General features: G+C 37.6%; 1 protein-coding gene and 1 long non-coding RNA gene across 2 annotated transcripts in view; one reads left to right on the forward strand and one right to left on the reverse strand.

The window, feature by feature from the left end:
* Window positions 1-15,575, reverse strand: part of LOC136058636 (uncharacterized) — a 418,135-nt gene that overhangs the window by 365,392 nt on the left and 37,168 nt on the right. The gene's annotated exons all lie outside the window — the stretch shown is intronic.
* The window catches only part of THSD7A (thrombospondin type 1 domain containing 7A), a 262,887-nt gene that overhangs the window by 131,126 nt on the left and 116,186 nt on the right, over window positions 1-15,575 (forward strand). The window contains exon 4 of the mRNA XM_065752262.1: window positions 11,159-11,990. Within this exon, the coding sequence (XP_065608334.1) occupies window positions 11,159-11,990 (832 nt within the window). The remainder of the gene's footprint in view (window positions 1-11,158; window positions 11,991-15,575) is intronic.

Consider the following 15,575-nt stretch of genomic DNA (forward strand, 5'->3'; position numbering starts at 1 on the left):
CTATGAATGAGACTTTTGTCAAGAGAGCAGTTCCCATCAGGAATTTTTGCTTTCTTATGAAAACACGACTTGCATCAGAATTAGGGTTTAGAGTGAAATGCAAGGCAAAGATATTGAGTAAACTGTATGCCTGAAGAAAGAAAATGATGGAAGGTGAATTTATTCATGCTTTACAGCTGTTTACTTCATGCATGCAGTTTTTCATTGACACAACTAAATGAATTTTAAAATTTGATGTTGTTGTCCTTGGTTTATGTAGAAGAAGGGGTAGTGCAAGGAGAGAAAAAATGGTGCATGTAGATCACCCAGCAGGCTGGGAGTACAACCCAAATCTTTTCCTGATTCGATGCAACTCAATTGCAGACTTCCTGCTACTTGTCTGACATTATACTGCACAGTAAGTCTGACCCTTTAAAACAGTCAGTGCCCACAAATATTACATGTAATTTCTGATGTCTGTCTGTAGTATCCTAGTTGAATACTCTGTGAAAAGCTGTTGCAGTACATTTCTTCATATCTCAGTCAGGGATGTTTTTGGCTTGTTTGCCCTTGGCAAATGCATGCAGAGTGGGACTGCACACTGAGTTCTGGCACAAGTGCCATAGACTGTGCTGATGGATGTGCCCCGTGGTAGCAGCAGCCCGGCAACCTGCACTTCTGGCTATCAGCAGCACAGCAGGAGGCTGTGATGAGCAAGGGGAGGAAATAAAAGGGCAGAAAATGACACACTGGCATAAAAACTGTATTATTTGCTTGGTCTTGATGCAAGCTGAAGCAGAAATGTTTGATCTTCACTTCTTAATGCATCAGCCTGTGTGTACTCACATTTTACAACTCAAATGGCAAAATTATTCATGAACTGATTTAAAGTCCCTGTAACCTGTAACAATCAGTATAACAGATTGTCATGAGATTGCACTGAACGCTGTATGGAAGTAAACTGTCCAGTAGTGCCCAACAATTAGTACTGCAACACATGTCATCAAAAGGAGTGTTGGTGGTTTTGCAACTGATGTAATTGGGGTTCACTCTAATGAAAAGTGAAGAGCAAGGCTCAGTTGTTTGATTAAGCACAAAAATCTCAGTTTCCATGTATGCTCACAATGACTATTATAGTTTCAGTTGAAATCTGCTGAATTTGCTTTGCAATTTGTGGGTTACTTGAAGGTAGAATCCTGACAGGGGAAACCATGAGTCTTGCTTCAAAAACAAAGGGGAAAACCTCAGATTAGTCTATACGAATCAAATCTTTAATGGACAGCAGATCCTGAATTGGTTTTCTCAAGAATGTGTGCTTTGTAGGTAGATTCTGATGCAGGAACACAAATAAGAATTTGTGATGATATTGTTGGTCAAATGACTATAGAATTTTTTGCTGTAAAATACTAATATTTACTCTTGATTGTAGTCTCTGTAATAATTGCAGTAACTACTGATTTCACAGATTTTCTCATAATTTACTTGCTGTTCATGGCATTGAATTGTTTTGTTTCTCCTTGCGTAGTACATAAGAAAAAATTAGGCAAATGTGGCATATTTCATAGTAGCTTTGTACAGGAGAAAAAATAAAAAAAGGAAAATCAAATCTTACACTTTTATTGGTACAATTTTTTTCTAAAATTTGTACCAATATTTTTACAGTGAAGTGTGTTGAAAATGCTGGGAACATGGATGAGTGCCAGGGAAAGCATCATAAATACACACCTATATACTCTTCTGTCTTCAGCCTTTCATTGCTGTAGGACGCGGGAACAGGGCTAGGAAGGTCTTTGGTCTGTCCAGGTGTAGCTCTGTTATGTCCTAGAGGAGATGCAGAGTAGCTTTCAAGTGTTAGTAATCATAAAACAAACTAAAAGAAAACAGACATGTGGGAGATGCATGCAAAGGTTAATGAAAACTTTCATCTAATTTATGAAGCCTATGAGAGTGTTACTATGTTTGATAAAGGTGTTGCCAGAAGAGTATTATCTGGCTTTTCAGACAGCATTGAAACTTGACAGAAAACAAGAGTTGGAGGAATATGCTGTTCTGGTTTAACACCACTTCTAATGTATCTAAGACATGTTCATAATCCAGCTTTATATGTAAACAGTCTAAAAGAAACTGTATTTGGCATCATACAATATCAGAAGTATTTATTGCAATATGACTAGTGGCTCGGAGCAGTTTTTTCTCTTTAGAGCACACTGCTTCAATTAAATATTCCTTTCGTGTGTTCATTCAATATTCATTTTGGCTGCTACTGCTATACTATGTAAATGAGAAATGAATAGTTAGAGAAACTAATGATAAAAAACTAAAAAATAAAAAAAAGTTTGGAGGAAGAACTGATTTAAAATCTGAATAATATTTTGGGAACTAGCTTTAGTTTATGATAAGCCTAAAGGAAAAGATTTCATTACAGGTTGTGACTGTAACAGAAAGCCAGATAGTTCTGCTGTGAGCTGTCAGCCTTTCATGTTTGCGTACATGCTAGAATATACGTCAAGTTATCATATTGCACCACTGCTGCAAGCTGGAGGCTCTCAATAACTTTGATGCACATAATGATTTTCAGGATGTTAGGCTTGCATACATTCACATTGCTTTGAGAAGAACTTTGATATGTGCTATGCAAAGTATGAGCCCTGATGCAGTTTATTTAAAGATTCAAATCTGCACAGCCAGAGCAAGAGAATAAATATGAAAAAGTGGCAAAGAGAAGGAAGTTTGTTTGTTCAAAGTGCTGTATTAAGTTTTCTGACCTGACTATCTAGGGGAGAAGAACATATTAAATAAAGAAGAAAATTATTGAGACAGTTTTGTTTCTTTATATATTTACTGTAGAAACTTTTTACTCTTTCCATCATGTAACAGATGAAAAATATTTCCGATCAGTACTGGGGGAAAGCACATTAAATTATATATATATATTTATGGAGCAAATTTGTTTAAGAGACATCAGTTTTCTAATACACAAAAGGAGTACTTGCTGGATTAAAACAAGTAAAATTGGTTTCATAGAATCATAAGGATTGCAAGAGATGTCTGGAGATCACTGAGTCCATCCTCCCACTGAAGCAGGTTCTCTAGAGTAAGTCGAACAGTAAAGTGTCCAGATTAATCTCAAATATCTCCAGAGAAGGAGACTTCACTTCTGGGCAGACTGTTCCAGGGCTCTGTCACCCTTAAAGTAAAGAAGTCCTTTTGCGTGCTTGTATGGAATTTCCTGTATTCCAGTTTTTTTCCATTGTTCATGGTCCTATTGCTGCACACCACTGAAAAGAGACCGGCCCCATCCATTTGACTCTCACTCTTTAGATGTTTATAAACATCTCAATGTTCTCCAAGCTGAACAATCCCAGATCTCTCAGCCTTTCCTTGTATGGGAGATTTTCCAGGACCTTAATCAAATTTGTTGCCCTTCACTGGACTCTCTCTAGGAGAAGCTTGTCTTTTTTGAATTGGAGAGCCTAGAACTGAGCACAGGACATGGGATGTGGCCTCACCAATGCAGAGTAGAGGGGGGTGATCACCACCCTCAACCTTATGGCCACACTCTTTTTAATGCACCCTAGGATACCATTGGCCTTCTTGGCCACCAGGGCACACTGCTGGCTCATGGCCAACCTGTTGTCCACCCAGACACCTAGGTTTTTCACATCAGATGTTCCAGCAGGTCAGCTCTTAAACTGAACTGGTGCATGTGGTTCTTCCTCCCCAGGTGCAAGACTCTACGGTTGCACTTGTCGAACCTCATCAGGTTCCTCTCTGCCCAGTTATTCCATGAATTGGTTAGGTTATAATACTGAACTGTCCAGTTAGGGAAACAGTGAGTGTAACACTTTTTGTGATTTTCGATGTCAGGATTCAGACTGGTATGGTTTCTCTTTAAGCTTATTTCATATCTGCTGTGTTCATGATTTTAAGTGATATTTCAAACCAAGGTTATGAATTGTATTATTTACTGTACTGTTACTAATAGCACGAACATCACGTTTATTTTCCCAATGGATGTTAATAGGGGAAAAAATGAAAGTGCCTAGACTTATAAAAGACCTTAATTATGTGCAAAGGTGCACATAGAAAGACTTCTGGTTGATTTTATAGACTTTCAAGTTTGCCTTTATCCCATTGTTTGAAAGTGTGCCTAGAAGGTTGGGGGAACAAAGTGAAATTTGTATTTTAGATTCATATACATTGCTGTATTTTTAATGTTAGTTTTTGTATTTCCTTGTTAACCTAGGGAATGCAAAAAACTTGCCCTTCAGATTCTGAAATTGAACTGCAGTGTCTTATACTCCAAGGAAATAAAAATGTTGACCTAGGTGTCATATCATTTGTAGGCATATTTGATTCTCCATTATCTTCCTCTGAATCTCAGACATAGCTGTGTTTTATTCTGTTAACCTCCTTTCCTTTTTTATCTCCCCTCCATATTCGAAATCCATTTTCTTTGATGCAAACATTACCTTGTATGTTCTTTTCAACCTCAGAGACATCTGGGAAAGACAAAAGCACTGACTGCAAACAACAGTCAAGGTGATCCATAGCACTCCAGTAGGGAAGATGCTGGTATGTGGAGCATGCAGCAAGTCCTACAGCTCTCAGGGAGCTCCCCATGGGTGGGAATGATGTGAGAATAAAGGTTTTGTTTATCAGTGTTCTGCTGCCTTGGTACTCCCGATAGTATAAATTATCGAATCCTTGTTTCCAAACACTGCCAGCTTGTCATGTTGGCAGCATCTCAGATTCTATATTAAAAACAAACAAACAAACAAACTAAAAGCTTATCAATAATTTATCTAGAAATGCAGCACTTTATTATATTACTTGTCATTGTGAAAGACAGCACGACTATATTAGTGAAGCCCACTTCCCTGCTTAGACTTTTGCGAATAGCTGCTGTCCGCGATAAAAACGTCCTTTGCAGCAATAGTTGTTTCTCCTACGTCACCATGATAATATAGGTGTGCTGTATCAACTTACATACATGATTTTTGCATTTTAATGTAACGAAGTGGATCTGCCAAGTGATTCTGGCTGCTGCTTTTGATACGGTTCTATTCTCAGTGGCCTGCTGCTGTTCGTTCTGCTCCTTGATGGCTGTGCTATCAGGATCTGCAGTTTGCATTTGTGCTTGTCTCCCGAGTCCTTCAAAGTCTCTTTGATCTGTGTCTTTCTGACCTCTCTTGAGATTTGCTGCTTACTCTTGAGCTGGATCTTGTAATACTCGTGTCCTTCTGTGTCCCAGCTCTGTGTCATCCACTTAACCTTCTTAGCCCTCTTCACAGCCTTCTCATAATACAAAGAAAATTTGAGGTCTCTACCACTGTGTACTAGCTTGTTTCTAAACTTAAGAAAAGTAGATTTCTGCTAATCAGTCTCCCAGTAGTCTCTCTAAATACAATCCTCTCAAAATACTAAAAACTAATCTGCTCATTGTCTTGTGCAGCCAGAGTCTCTCTGGCATTAAACTATTAATGCTACTTACAGACACCAAACTAGTAATACAAATGGGTCAAAACCAGTTCTTGCTGAAAGAACAGCAAAATCCAGCTGAAATCAGTGGTGCAAATCACTCTTGTTAAAAATGAGAGTAACATCTTGTTTGATGTTTTTTAGACTTTCATGGTTGCAAGTTTGACTTTTTTTGTTTGGAGGTAGTTTGGGGTTTTGTATTTTCATACTTGCATGGCGAAAAAAAGCTTAAGGCCTTATTTACCTGGGATTGAAGCTCAAAATACAGGTGTTTTTTTTTTTTTCCTTTCTTTCAAATAGTGTTAATTTTAATATCTGAAGTAATGTATAAGATACCAAATGCTATAATAGCTTTATTTCACCTCAGTTAGCTGCAAGATCATTGCTATTTTAGTGCAGTATTTGTCTTGATTTTTGACTCCACTGTGATTACTTCAAGGAATTCCAGTATAAACTTGAAGCAATGGCTAATTCACTTCCTTTCCTGCTCCCCAACAAAAATAAATGTTAATCCTCCAGAAGCTTAGGAGGAATCTTAATATTGTATTCTACAGTAATCTCTTTAGAAGACAAAGAATTACAAATGACATTTTAAACTCACTATGACTTCAGTGACAACTCCCAACAACAAAAAGGACACAAGCTTCCATTTTTTTCTGTATTTACCATTTGTCAAATCCAATTAAACGACATGCAGGTAATTGATGGTATTTTCTGGAGACAAGTCCAGCTCAGTCCAGATAAACTGCGACACACCAATCTGAGTTTGTTTAAAACAAAATCCCAAGAATGACTACTTCATGTTCACAGCAGCAGCTATCTCCCCACTACTAAACATACATCAAGTTGTCTGCTTGCAACTGGTTCAGCACACAGCAGGAACACCAAATGTGTGTGAGGACTGCTGCTGAGGGAAATAGAAAACCTAAGGAATATTCATAAAGAGCAAATTAAAACATTATATGAGGCCTTGATTAGTCTCGACAGCTTTCCTAAAGAGTTTCTATTGTTGTTGCTAGCGCTTAGCATCAGCTGAGGATTTGTGAAAGAGCAGCTGCCCCCACCCCCTGCAGACTTCATGAGATGGTGGAATGTTTTACTGTTCTTTCTCCTTTGCAGAGTTGTGTATCTTTGCTATATGAGCTTCTGCTAGATTATTTTTTTCCCAAAAATTCTCATGCAAAAATGTCTGCAGCCCATGATGAACACAAATCTTCTTGCTCCTGGCTGTCACTCTGTCTGTATTCCTGTTCTCTGCAGTCTTGTGTATGAATTTCAATCTACAGACCAGTTGCATGCATAGGAAAGTGTGTAAGTACTGCCTATACTAATGATTCATTATAAAAAATATGTTGCAGGAGTTCTGTATTTGATTATCTCATACCTCTAAATGATTTTGATCATTCAAAACCTGTTTTTGCTATTTTTTTTTCATCATATATTGAGAATGTTCAGTGCTGTGTTGACCAGCAGGCAAAGGAATTATGGAGGCATGTGCTGGGTGCTTTCTCTTCAATTTGTGGCAATGAAAACAAAAATTACAGTGGATTAGGATTACTTTGAGATGCATTTTTTGTTATGTGCATCAAATTGCAAAGCCACTTTACTCAGTTCAGAGACATTTATTTGCCTGCTTTTCTGTGATTACTTTCAAATGAGCCACGACTGGCATTGACCCTTGCAATGTCTTTGAGGACACTTAAGATGTGAATTAGCTTTGTAGGTTGGTTTTTCTCATCAGGGGAGAGAGATGGGCATCTGTAAAGGGAATTGCAGATGATCCTATCTTGTTTTACATGTTTTGTATTGCAGATGTAGGGTAACCAGAATCCTCTGGTAGGTGCTTGTGATTAAGAATAGTAACTCCTAGTTCTATAATCAGATGTGGAATAACTTTATGGGAGATTTCAAAGTTGTATGCAACTGAAAGCTGAAACTTTTGGCTAATGTGTGTTTCAGAAATGGCTTTTGTAAAAAAAAATGAAAAAAGATTTGCTATTTCTCAGAATAACGTTGAGCTAAGTTTCTGTTCATGCTGTTAGAAATGTTCACCTCCATTTTATTTTTTGTTTTTTATGGACTAAGGAAAGTAACAAAATGGGAGTTTCTCTTCCTATCTCTTCCTTCCTCCCCTTCCTTCATTCATCATTAAGACAATTAAATATTCTGGAATGAATTCACTTGAAGTTAACTTAAAACTTGCACTTCTTCTGAGTGAGCACTGAATACAAAAGTATTAACTTCTTCTTATTATTCTTAGTATTTTATTTTATAAATATTCTTCCAAACCACAAGGAGAATTTTGGCTAGCTGTGAAGAAGAGTACAACTTTCGATTTTTTTTTCTCCTTGGTCAAAGAAGTAGTTGGTAAAAACGATCTAAATAGGCATGGGAAACAGTGAGCATATAAAGGAAAGAAAGTTTGAGAGAATGAGGGGTATGGCAGGAGTAGATGGTCAGACTGTGGAAGAAGAGGGATTTCTGGGGACTTGAAGCCACAGAACAGAGTTTAATACCACTCAGATGGTAACCATGCAGGTGAGAAGCATAGTGTCACCCCTGAAGTTCAGCAAGCAGGAGAACTGTGTACAAGTCTTTCTCGATTTTGCTTTCAACTTTTTTTAACACCTGCTCCCTTCCCAAGTTTTTATTTTGTGTGTTTATCTAAATAAAGTTTTTATTTTAGTGCGGAAGCCCTTTAGTTTTTTAAGGGAGCTGACAGATGAGCGCCTATCCGAGTCCACCCAAAGCTGTGACTCAATTTTATTAAAATAAATGAGCAGTAGAGTGAGAATTTAAGGTGCTGGAATACTTATAGCCCCATACTTTAAACAGGTTATTTTGAATTTAAAATTAGGTATCAATTTATATGTAGATAAATAGGAGGATCCAATACAACACTAATACTAGCTACGTGTTTATAAACCTACATAAGCATAGAGGTGCTGCTTAGTTGTTTTCTCCGAGAGCCGCATCAATGTTGTTAGCTGGTACTCACTGACATGCTTTTATAAATTTGCATACTACTTTGCATCAAAAGCAGAATAATGCCATCTGTCCATCTACCTCATTGTTATTTTGGATAGAAAAGCTTATTCTAAAAAGAACGGTCTTTTATTTCTTTCCCAATCACGTCACTCACAGTTTTTGGTATTTTTTTATTTTTGGTATTATTTATTTTAAATATATTTATATTGCCAAAGGTAGTAGCCAGTGCATTAATGCTGAGATTTTTAGTAGTTGCATAAATATAAGCATGTCAGTGAGCTGGAATGAAAACACTAACATGTGAAGCATCGTTTTAGAGAGAGCTTTCTTGTATAATCAATAACTAGAAATTTGCTAGAATCCCCCACCCCAAACTGCAAAAAGAGGGGTTGCTTCAGTGAGTGCACATGGTATGCACAAGGTATAGTGATCTGTTAAGACAGAAATGTACAGTTTGCAAGCTGAGCTTTATTTCAGTCAGTATTGTTTTAATATTAAAGTTAATGGGGTTTTTTTGGTATTTTTTCTAGTTTCTTTCAGTGTTGGCAAGTATTCAAAGTGATATTCTGGAGAAACTCTGTAAATACACCTAAATTAAATAGAGCTATGATTATGTCATTTGTAGAAGGCTGGTTAGAGATAGATTAAGATAATCTTGTTGAAATGGAAACTGAAACGTATTTGAATTCAAAAAAATACTTATTTTTCTGTGTGTCTAGCTAAATTAATTCAAACTTTATCTGCAAGAAACAAGCAAAACATTATAATAACCTTAATGCTCAGGACTATAGGGTCAACAACTTTTCAGCTGCAGTGTGCCTTACCTCAGTGTCTGCCCAAAAATGGTATGATGAGAAACAGAGAATAAGTGTTGACATCAGTCCTTTCCCCAGTTTGATACTGAAGTTGATGTTGAGTAATCATTCCAGTTTGGGCTGGAAGGGGTCTTACATTCATCTAGTTCAAACACCTGCCTTGAGCAGGGACAGCTTCCTCTATATCCAGTGCCACCACAGTCACAGTAAAGAATTTATTCTTTATATTTGAGCAAGATTTTCCCTCTTTTAGTTTAAAACCACTACTCCTTGTCCTGCGACTGCACTGCCTGAGTCCCTCCCTATTTTTCCTGTAGGCCTGTTAAGGTACTGGAAGGCATATATAAGATCAGATCTATAAGATCTCTCTGAAGCCTTTTCTTCACCAGGCTGAACAGCTCTTTGTAGGAGAGGTGTTCCATCCCTCTGCTTATCCTCCTCACCCTCCTCTTGACTCGCTCCATCAGGTGCATGTACTTTGTATATTGAAGTAGAAAAGGACAATTATCTCCTGTGACCTGCTAGCTGCATTTCTTTTTATTCAGTCCAGGCTATGATTGTCTTTCTGATCTGCAATTGGTGATATTTGCATTAAAACTGGTGAGAGTTTTAAAGTTAATGGGAATCAGTATTGAAACAGAACTTCATATTCTTTCCAGTAATTAAAAGATAAACTGCTTTAAATAATTTGTATCAGCCATAATTAATTTAATTTACTGGTGTGCTGCACTAGAATTCATCTGTTGACCTCCTTTGGAAATAATAAAGTCTCCACCCTGCAATTCCCACAACTTTACTCACAAGTAGTCTTGGTACAGTCTCTGGGGTCATCTAGATGAATAAAGATTGAGTGGCCTGACCCAGATTTTTCATGGAACAGAAGCACTCAATAGTCAGAGGAAATGTATTCGAGGCAGCCAACTGTCTGCAGGTGGATGTCTTTTCTTTGTGAAATTGTTATTTTTTTTCTTTCTCAACTGCTCATGCTTTTCCTTTTTCACAGTAAGTCAATGCACAATGTGTAAATACCACTCTCCAGATTAGAACTTCATCAGGGGGAACTTAAAAAAAAATAAAATACAGTTCTTTATCATATGATTTGTGCAATTTTTGAGTAGAGCCTGATGAGTATTGCAGTTTTCAATAATAGAAAAAGCAGCCATATGAGCTTTCAAGGATATAGATTTTTATTGATCTGTCTGTCACTAATTATAGAAATGTGTGGGGTATTTATCATAGACCTTCAGGATTTAAAAAAAGCAATAACTTCTGTTCTTTGGAGAGTTGGTATGTCTCTGACTTAAGCATTTCTTATATATAACCATTTCACAGCTTGTCTGATACAAACACTCTTTCTTTTTGCTTTTCCTGTCACAGTTATAATAGAGAAAGAATAGCCATGGCCTACCTGAAATTACCTCTTTTGTCTTTTTTTCCAAAATGCGTAGTTGTGTTCTAATTATTTAACACAATACAGCAGAAAGAGAATGGATACAGAGGGAGTAAAATAGAAATGTGAAGCAAAAGCTAAAGCTAGGACAGTCCAAAAAAGAGTTTTTATGTGAGAGAAAATACTAGATTCATGCCTTGCATATAAGGACTTTGTCTCCTATTTTCCCAGTCAAAGCCACATCTGTGATAGCTCAGTACTTAGTTTTCTAATGAGATTAATTCCTTGGTAAATTCTTGAAATTAAATGTTCAGTTTGCCTAGGGTAAAAAGTGAAATCTATCCATAACCATAAGAGATGCAGAATAATCCAGTATTTGTTTTGCCTTTCTCCAAGCCTGAAGTTCTTATATTGGAAATACAAAACTGATTCCCTCAACTTGGATTCACACCGTGGTTGAAGAACAACTAGCCATGCAACATCAGTGTCTTCTCTTCTTTTCCAGGCCCGTGGGGGAGATGCATGGGAGATGAATGTGGTCCGGGTGGCATCCAGACTCGAGCAGTGTGGTGTGCCCATGTGGAGGGCTGGACAACGCTGCCCACCAACTGCAAGCAGCCAGAGCGGCCAGACAACCAGCAGAGCTGCTTCCGCGTCTGTGACTGGCACAAGGAGCTGTACGACTGGCAGATCGGCACGTGGAATCAGTGCCGGCCCGTCCTCTCCCGCAGCCATGAGAAGCCCCAGGAGTGCCTCAGAGGGGAGGATGGCATTCAGACAAGAGATATCACCTGCATCCAGAAGTCCAATGGGGTGCCTGCTGAGGATGTCATCTGTGAGTACTTTGAGCCCAAGCCCCGACAGGAGCAGGCATGCCTCATCCCGTGCCGGCAGGACTGCATTGTGGCTGAGTTTGCCCCTTGGACGGAGTGCTCTAAGACCTGTGGCAGTGGGCTTCAGCATCGAACTCGGCATGTGGTGGCCCCACCACAGTTTGGAGGGTCTGCTTGCCCAAACCTTACTGAATTTCAGGTCTGTCAGTCTAGCCCGTGTGCTGCTGAGGAAAGCCTCTACAGCCTAAATGTGGGACCATGGAGTGTGTGCTCAGTGCCCCATTCAAGACAAATACGGCAAGTAAGGAAACGAGGGAAGAGCAAAGACAAGGAAAAGGACAGAGAAAAGGCAGTTCGAGATCCTGAGGCTCGTGAGTTAATTAAGAAGAAGAGGAATCGAAACAGACAAAACAGACAGGACAACAAATATTGGGACATACAAATTGGGTATCAAACCAGGCAGGTTACATGCACACACAGAAATGGGAAAACAGCTGCTCTGAGGTAATCACTATTTCTTCACTAGCAGATCATTATTTGTCTCTATTAAATCTAAGGTAAAGCACACGTAAGTGCATGCTTATTTCACACAAGCTCAGTTTACCATGTGCACCATTTCCAGTATGAACATCCCCCATCAAGATAAAAACATTTCTTTGACAAGAAATGTTTAAACTGTGCTGGGGATCATATTAAGCATTACATGAACATGCACTATTAAACTGCGCTAAGTCCATATTCTTTGTCTGTCTACATGGTTTTCTCTCGAAAACTTGATGAAATTTATCAAATTTCAGCTACGTTTCTGTGGATTCAGGCAAGTTTTCACCTGCAGGTTTTAATGAGTCATGCATGTTTTGAACAGGTGGTGTTATTGCCTGCAAGGCACAAATGTTGTAGGAAAATGGATTGAATATGACATATGATAAAAGTGAAAAAGAGGAAGGAAGATGCTACTTGAGAATGAAGCGTTTGTCCAGTATCTTTTGTTTTGAAAAGGAACATGCAGTATTTTTTGTTCTTCTTTTTTCCAAAGGTGAAATTCCTAAAAGTGAGTGTGTGTAACTTCTGTGTACCATTTTCCACTTTTTTCTTTTGCTTCATCATCTTTTCCCTCTTATTTCCCAGCTCTAAACTCTTCAACTCACAGCTGTTTTTGTGTTTTCATTTTATTTATTTATTATTTTGCTTTTCAAGATTTTAGGCGGTTGCAGATGTTTCCATAATTCTTTCCATAGACTTCTGAGTACTTTTCTACAACCATATTATTTTACACTTGTTCATTTTATTTGATGTTTTCTTGCTAGCTCATGTTTTTCCCTCTTATCCCAGAACATCTTTGTCTAACTTGAAGTCTTTCAAACTCTTCTACCTTTTTCTCTCTATGATATGATTCTTTCTACTTTCTTCCCTCTAGTACAATAAGTGATCAATTAGTTTTACTTCAACTGTGAAATAAGATCCCTTGCTGAATCAGGTTGACACCCTTTTATGCTAGGTAGGCTTTTGTAAACTGTTTTCAAGGTATTTTCCTTTGGAGCTTCTGTTATGCCACTGTAATGTTCTGTCATAGAACATGATACTGGCTTCAACCTTTCCTACCAGAAGCCGTGTTACAGCTTTTCAAGTATGATAAACATATTTTTAATTATTTTTTTAAGTGTATTTAATCACAGAACTTCAAATTAATATTAAATTTCTCCATGGCTGAAGATCAGCGTGCAACTACAGACCACGCGCAGAAATATCTGTCAGTGTAAGTCCAGATGATTAATGCTAAAGAGCTGGAAAGTTTGAGTTGTTTAGTTGGGAGATATTATAACTGCATGAGGATGTGTGGTGTTTAATAGTAAGCAAAATCTTGTCACAATGAAGACTGGAATGGGTTAATCTCCATATATCATGGATGTAGAGAGAGAGTAAAAATGGTCTTAATCACTGTGAAACTGAATGAAATTAGACTGCCTTATACTAGACAAAGAGAAGCTCTGGAAAAGATTGCCTGGAGAATGTGTGGTGCTTCCATCTTTGAAGGTTTCTAGGAATAAATTAGAAACACATACCAGGAATGGTTAGGGAAGTGATCCTTGGATAACTCTGAGTTAGGGTAGAATAAGCGTCCATATGAGGAATCTCAAAAGCAGAGTGCTCAGGTTTTGACTGCAGCACAGTCTCAGTAGAGGTACAGAAATAAGTTACTCTTATTTCTTCCCTTCCTGGCCTCACATTATGCAGACCACGCTGTGCTGCAGCCCAAGAGTGTCATTACTCTTTAAATACAAAGAATAATTTATTAAACACACCAGTTGCTAGTAGCTAGCAGCCAGACATTCTGTTTGAAAGTCTCCAAGATTTTCTACATTTAAACAAATAATTCAGAACTACAATATTCTAGGGAAAAAATAAAAATAAAAAAGGAATTTGGTGGGGGGAGCCTTTCTGTGCTGAGATTCAGATAAATGACACAAGAAAGATAAAATATAATTGACAATTGATGACATACATTTCTCATCATCTTTATACTTGCTCTTGAATTCATTCAGATCAGTAATGCTGTCTTAATTGCAGACACCTCAGCATACCACATACGCACTATATATTCAGGCTGTAGCAGGGTAATGGATGAATTCTATTGCCTGAGGCAAAGAAACAATAGATGGGTACAATGTAGGAACAATTCTTCACAGGAGAGAAAATGATATAAATGATGCAGTGGATATTTTGATGTCTAATGAATACAATTTTATGTTGTAAATGTACAAAGGATTTATAATATAATAGTCTTCCCATCAAGTTCAGCATATAATCTTTCTTCCAGTTGCTTAGTGAAAACAAGAAAAAATGGTTAAATGACTCCTGTGAGAAATACTAGCATTGATACCTTCACTTTTAAAGACCAAACTATACGGCACCTATATATCTATCAGTTTCTTTTATTGTGTTCTCTACTCTGTGATCAAAAGCTTTTTTCTGTGGTTACCTTTCCAGAATATCAAACAATAGAATTATTTTTCTACCTGGGTTGTCAGTGCAGACAGCAAAAATGATTTTATAATCTCCGTCCATAGTAGGCATGTTACTAAGTAATATGACAAGTAAGTTGACTGGATAACCTGCTGTGCTCATGTGAAATACTCCTCAGCTTGAACAGTTCATTTTCAGTGAGTTTTGACTTTAGTAATCAGAAACAATCAGCCCCCTGGCAGCGTGACTGGAAAAAGAAAAACCCTCAGGCGAGTAATATTTTTGCAGAGGTAGCAAAATTGATATAGTATAAAAAGGGTTACAAAAAAACAAGTTTCAGAAGGATGCTCCAGAGAAAATGATTCTGTAAAGCTGTCAGCAAAACTTCAAAAAGGCAAATTCTCTGGACACATCAGCACACCAGTCATGGTAAAGAGAAGTGAAAAAGAGAAAATCAAAGTGTAATTTATACACTTTATTGCCAAGTGAACAATACATAGTCTCCTGTGAAGGATGAAATATTGGATTTTGTATTGCTCGTTCTGCAACAAGGTACATGTTACATGGCCTATATTTGCTTTTTGTTTCCTTCAGTCTGAAATTCTGGTGCATTGAAATTATTTCAAAAATAGAATTAGTGGAGAGAATTCAGTAATTAAAGGTGACTTCAAAATGACTGCCCTGGATATGTAACAGAGCTAAAAGAGTTAGTGCTGTTAGTGTAGAGGATTTATCCTCTGAAATGTTTCCTTGTTTCAGATGAAAGCAGAATTTGTCAGAGGTCCCACAGAGAGCCATTAGACTGAAAACTGGCAATATAGAGAAACATAGCTTGTGTGTAAAAATTTGAGTTACAACTGTTTGCACTATTGCAAGTTGTGATGTTTGTGTGTCGTGTTAAGCCTGCTGTTTTCTATTACAATCTATACTCTTTTCATTTGCTTCTACTTTACCAGAATTTTACCATTTAATCTCAAAAATTCCCTATCTTCCTGAGCAGTCTTTCAGAGAAAATGTGAGCAAAAATGATTTGGGTGTTTTTGTACAAGCCTAGGAAATAATATTTTGCATTTACGGTGTTTTAGCATTCACATGACCATTTCACTGAGAGGCTTTGCTAAGTAA

The sequence above is a fragment of the Cyrtonyx montezumae genome, unplaced genomic scaffold, assembly GCF_038088225.1.
Source record: "Cyrtonyx montezumae isolate F1298 unplaced genomic scaffold, pur_monq_1.0 scaffold_8, whole genome shotgun sequence".
Classification (NCBI taxonomy): domain Eukaryota; kingdom Metazoa; phylum Chordata; class Aves; order Galliformes; family Odontophoridae; genus Cyrtonyx; species Cyrtonyx montezumae.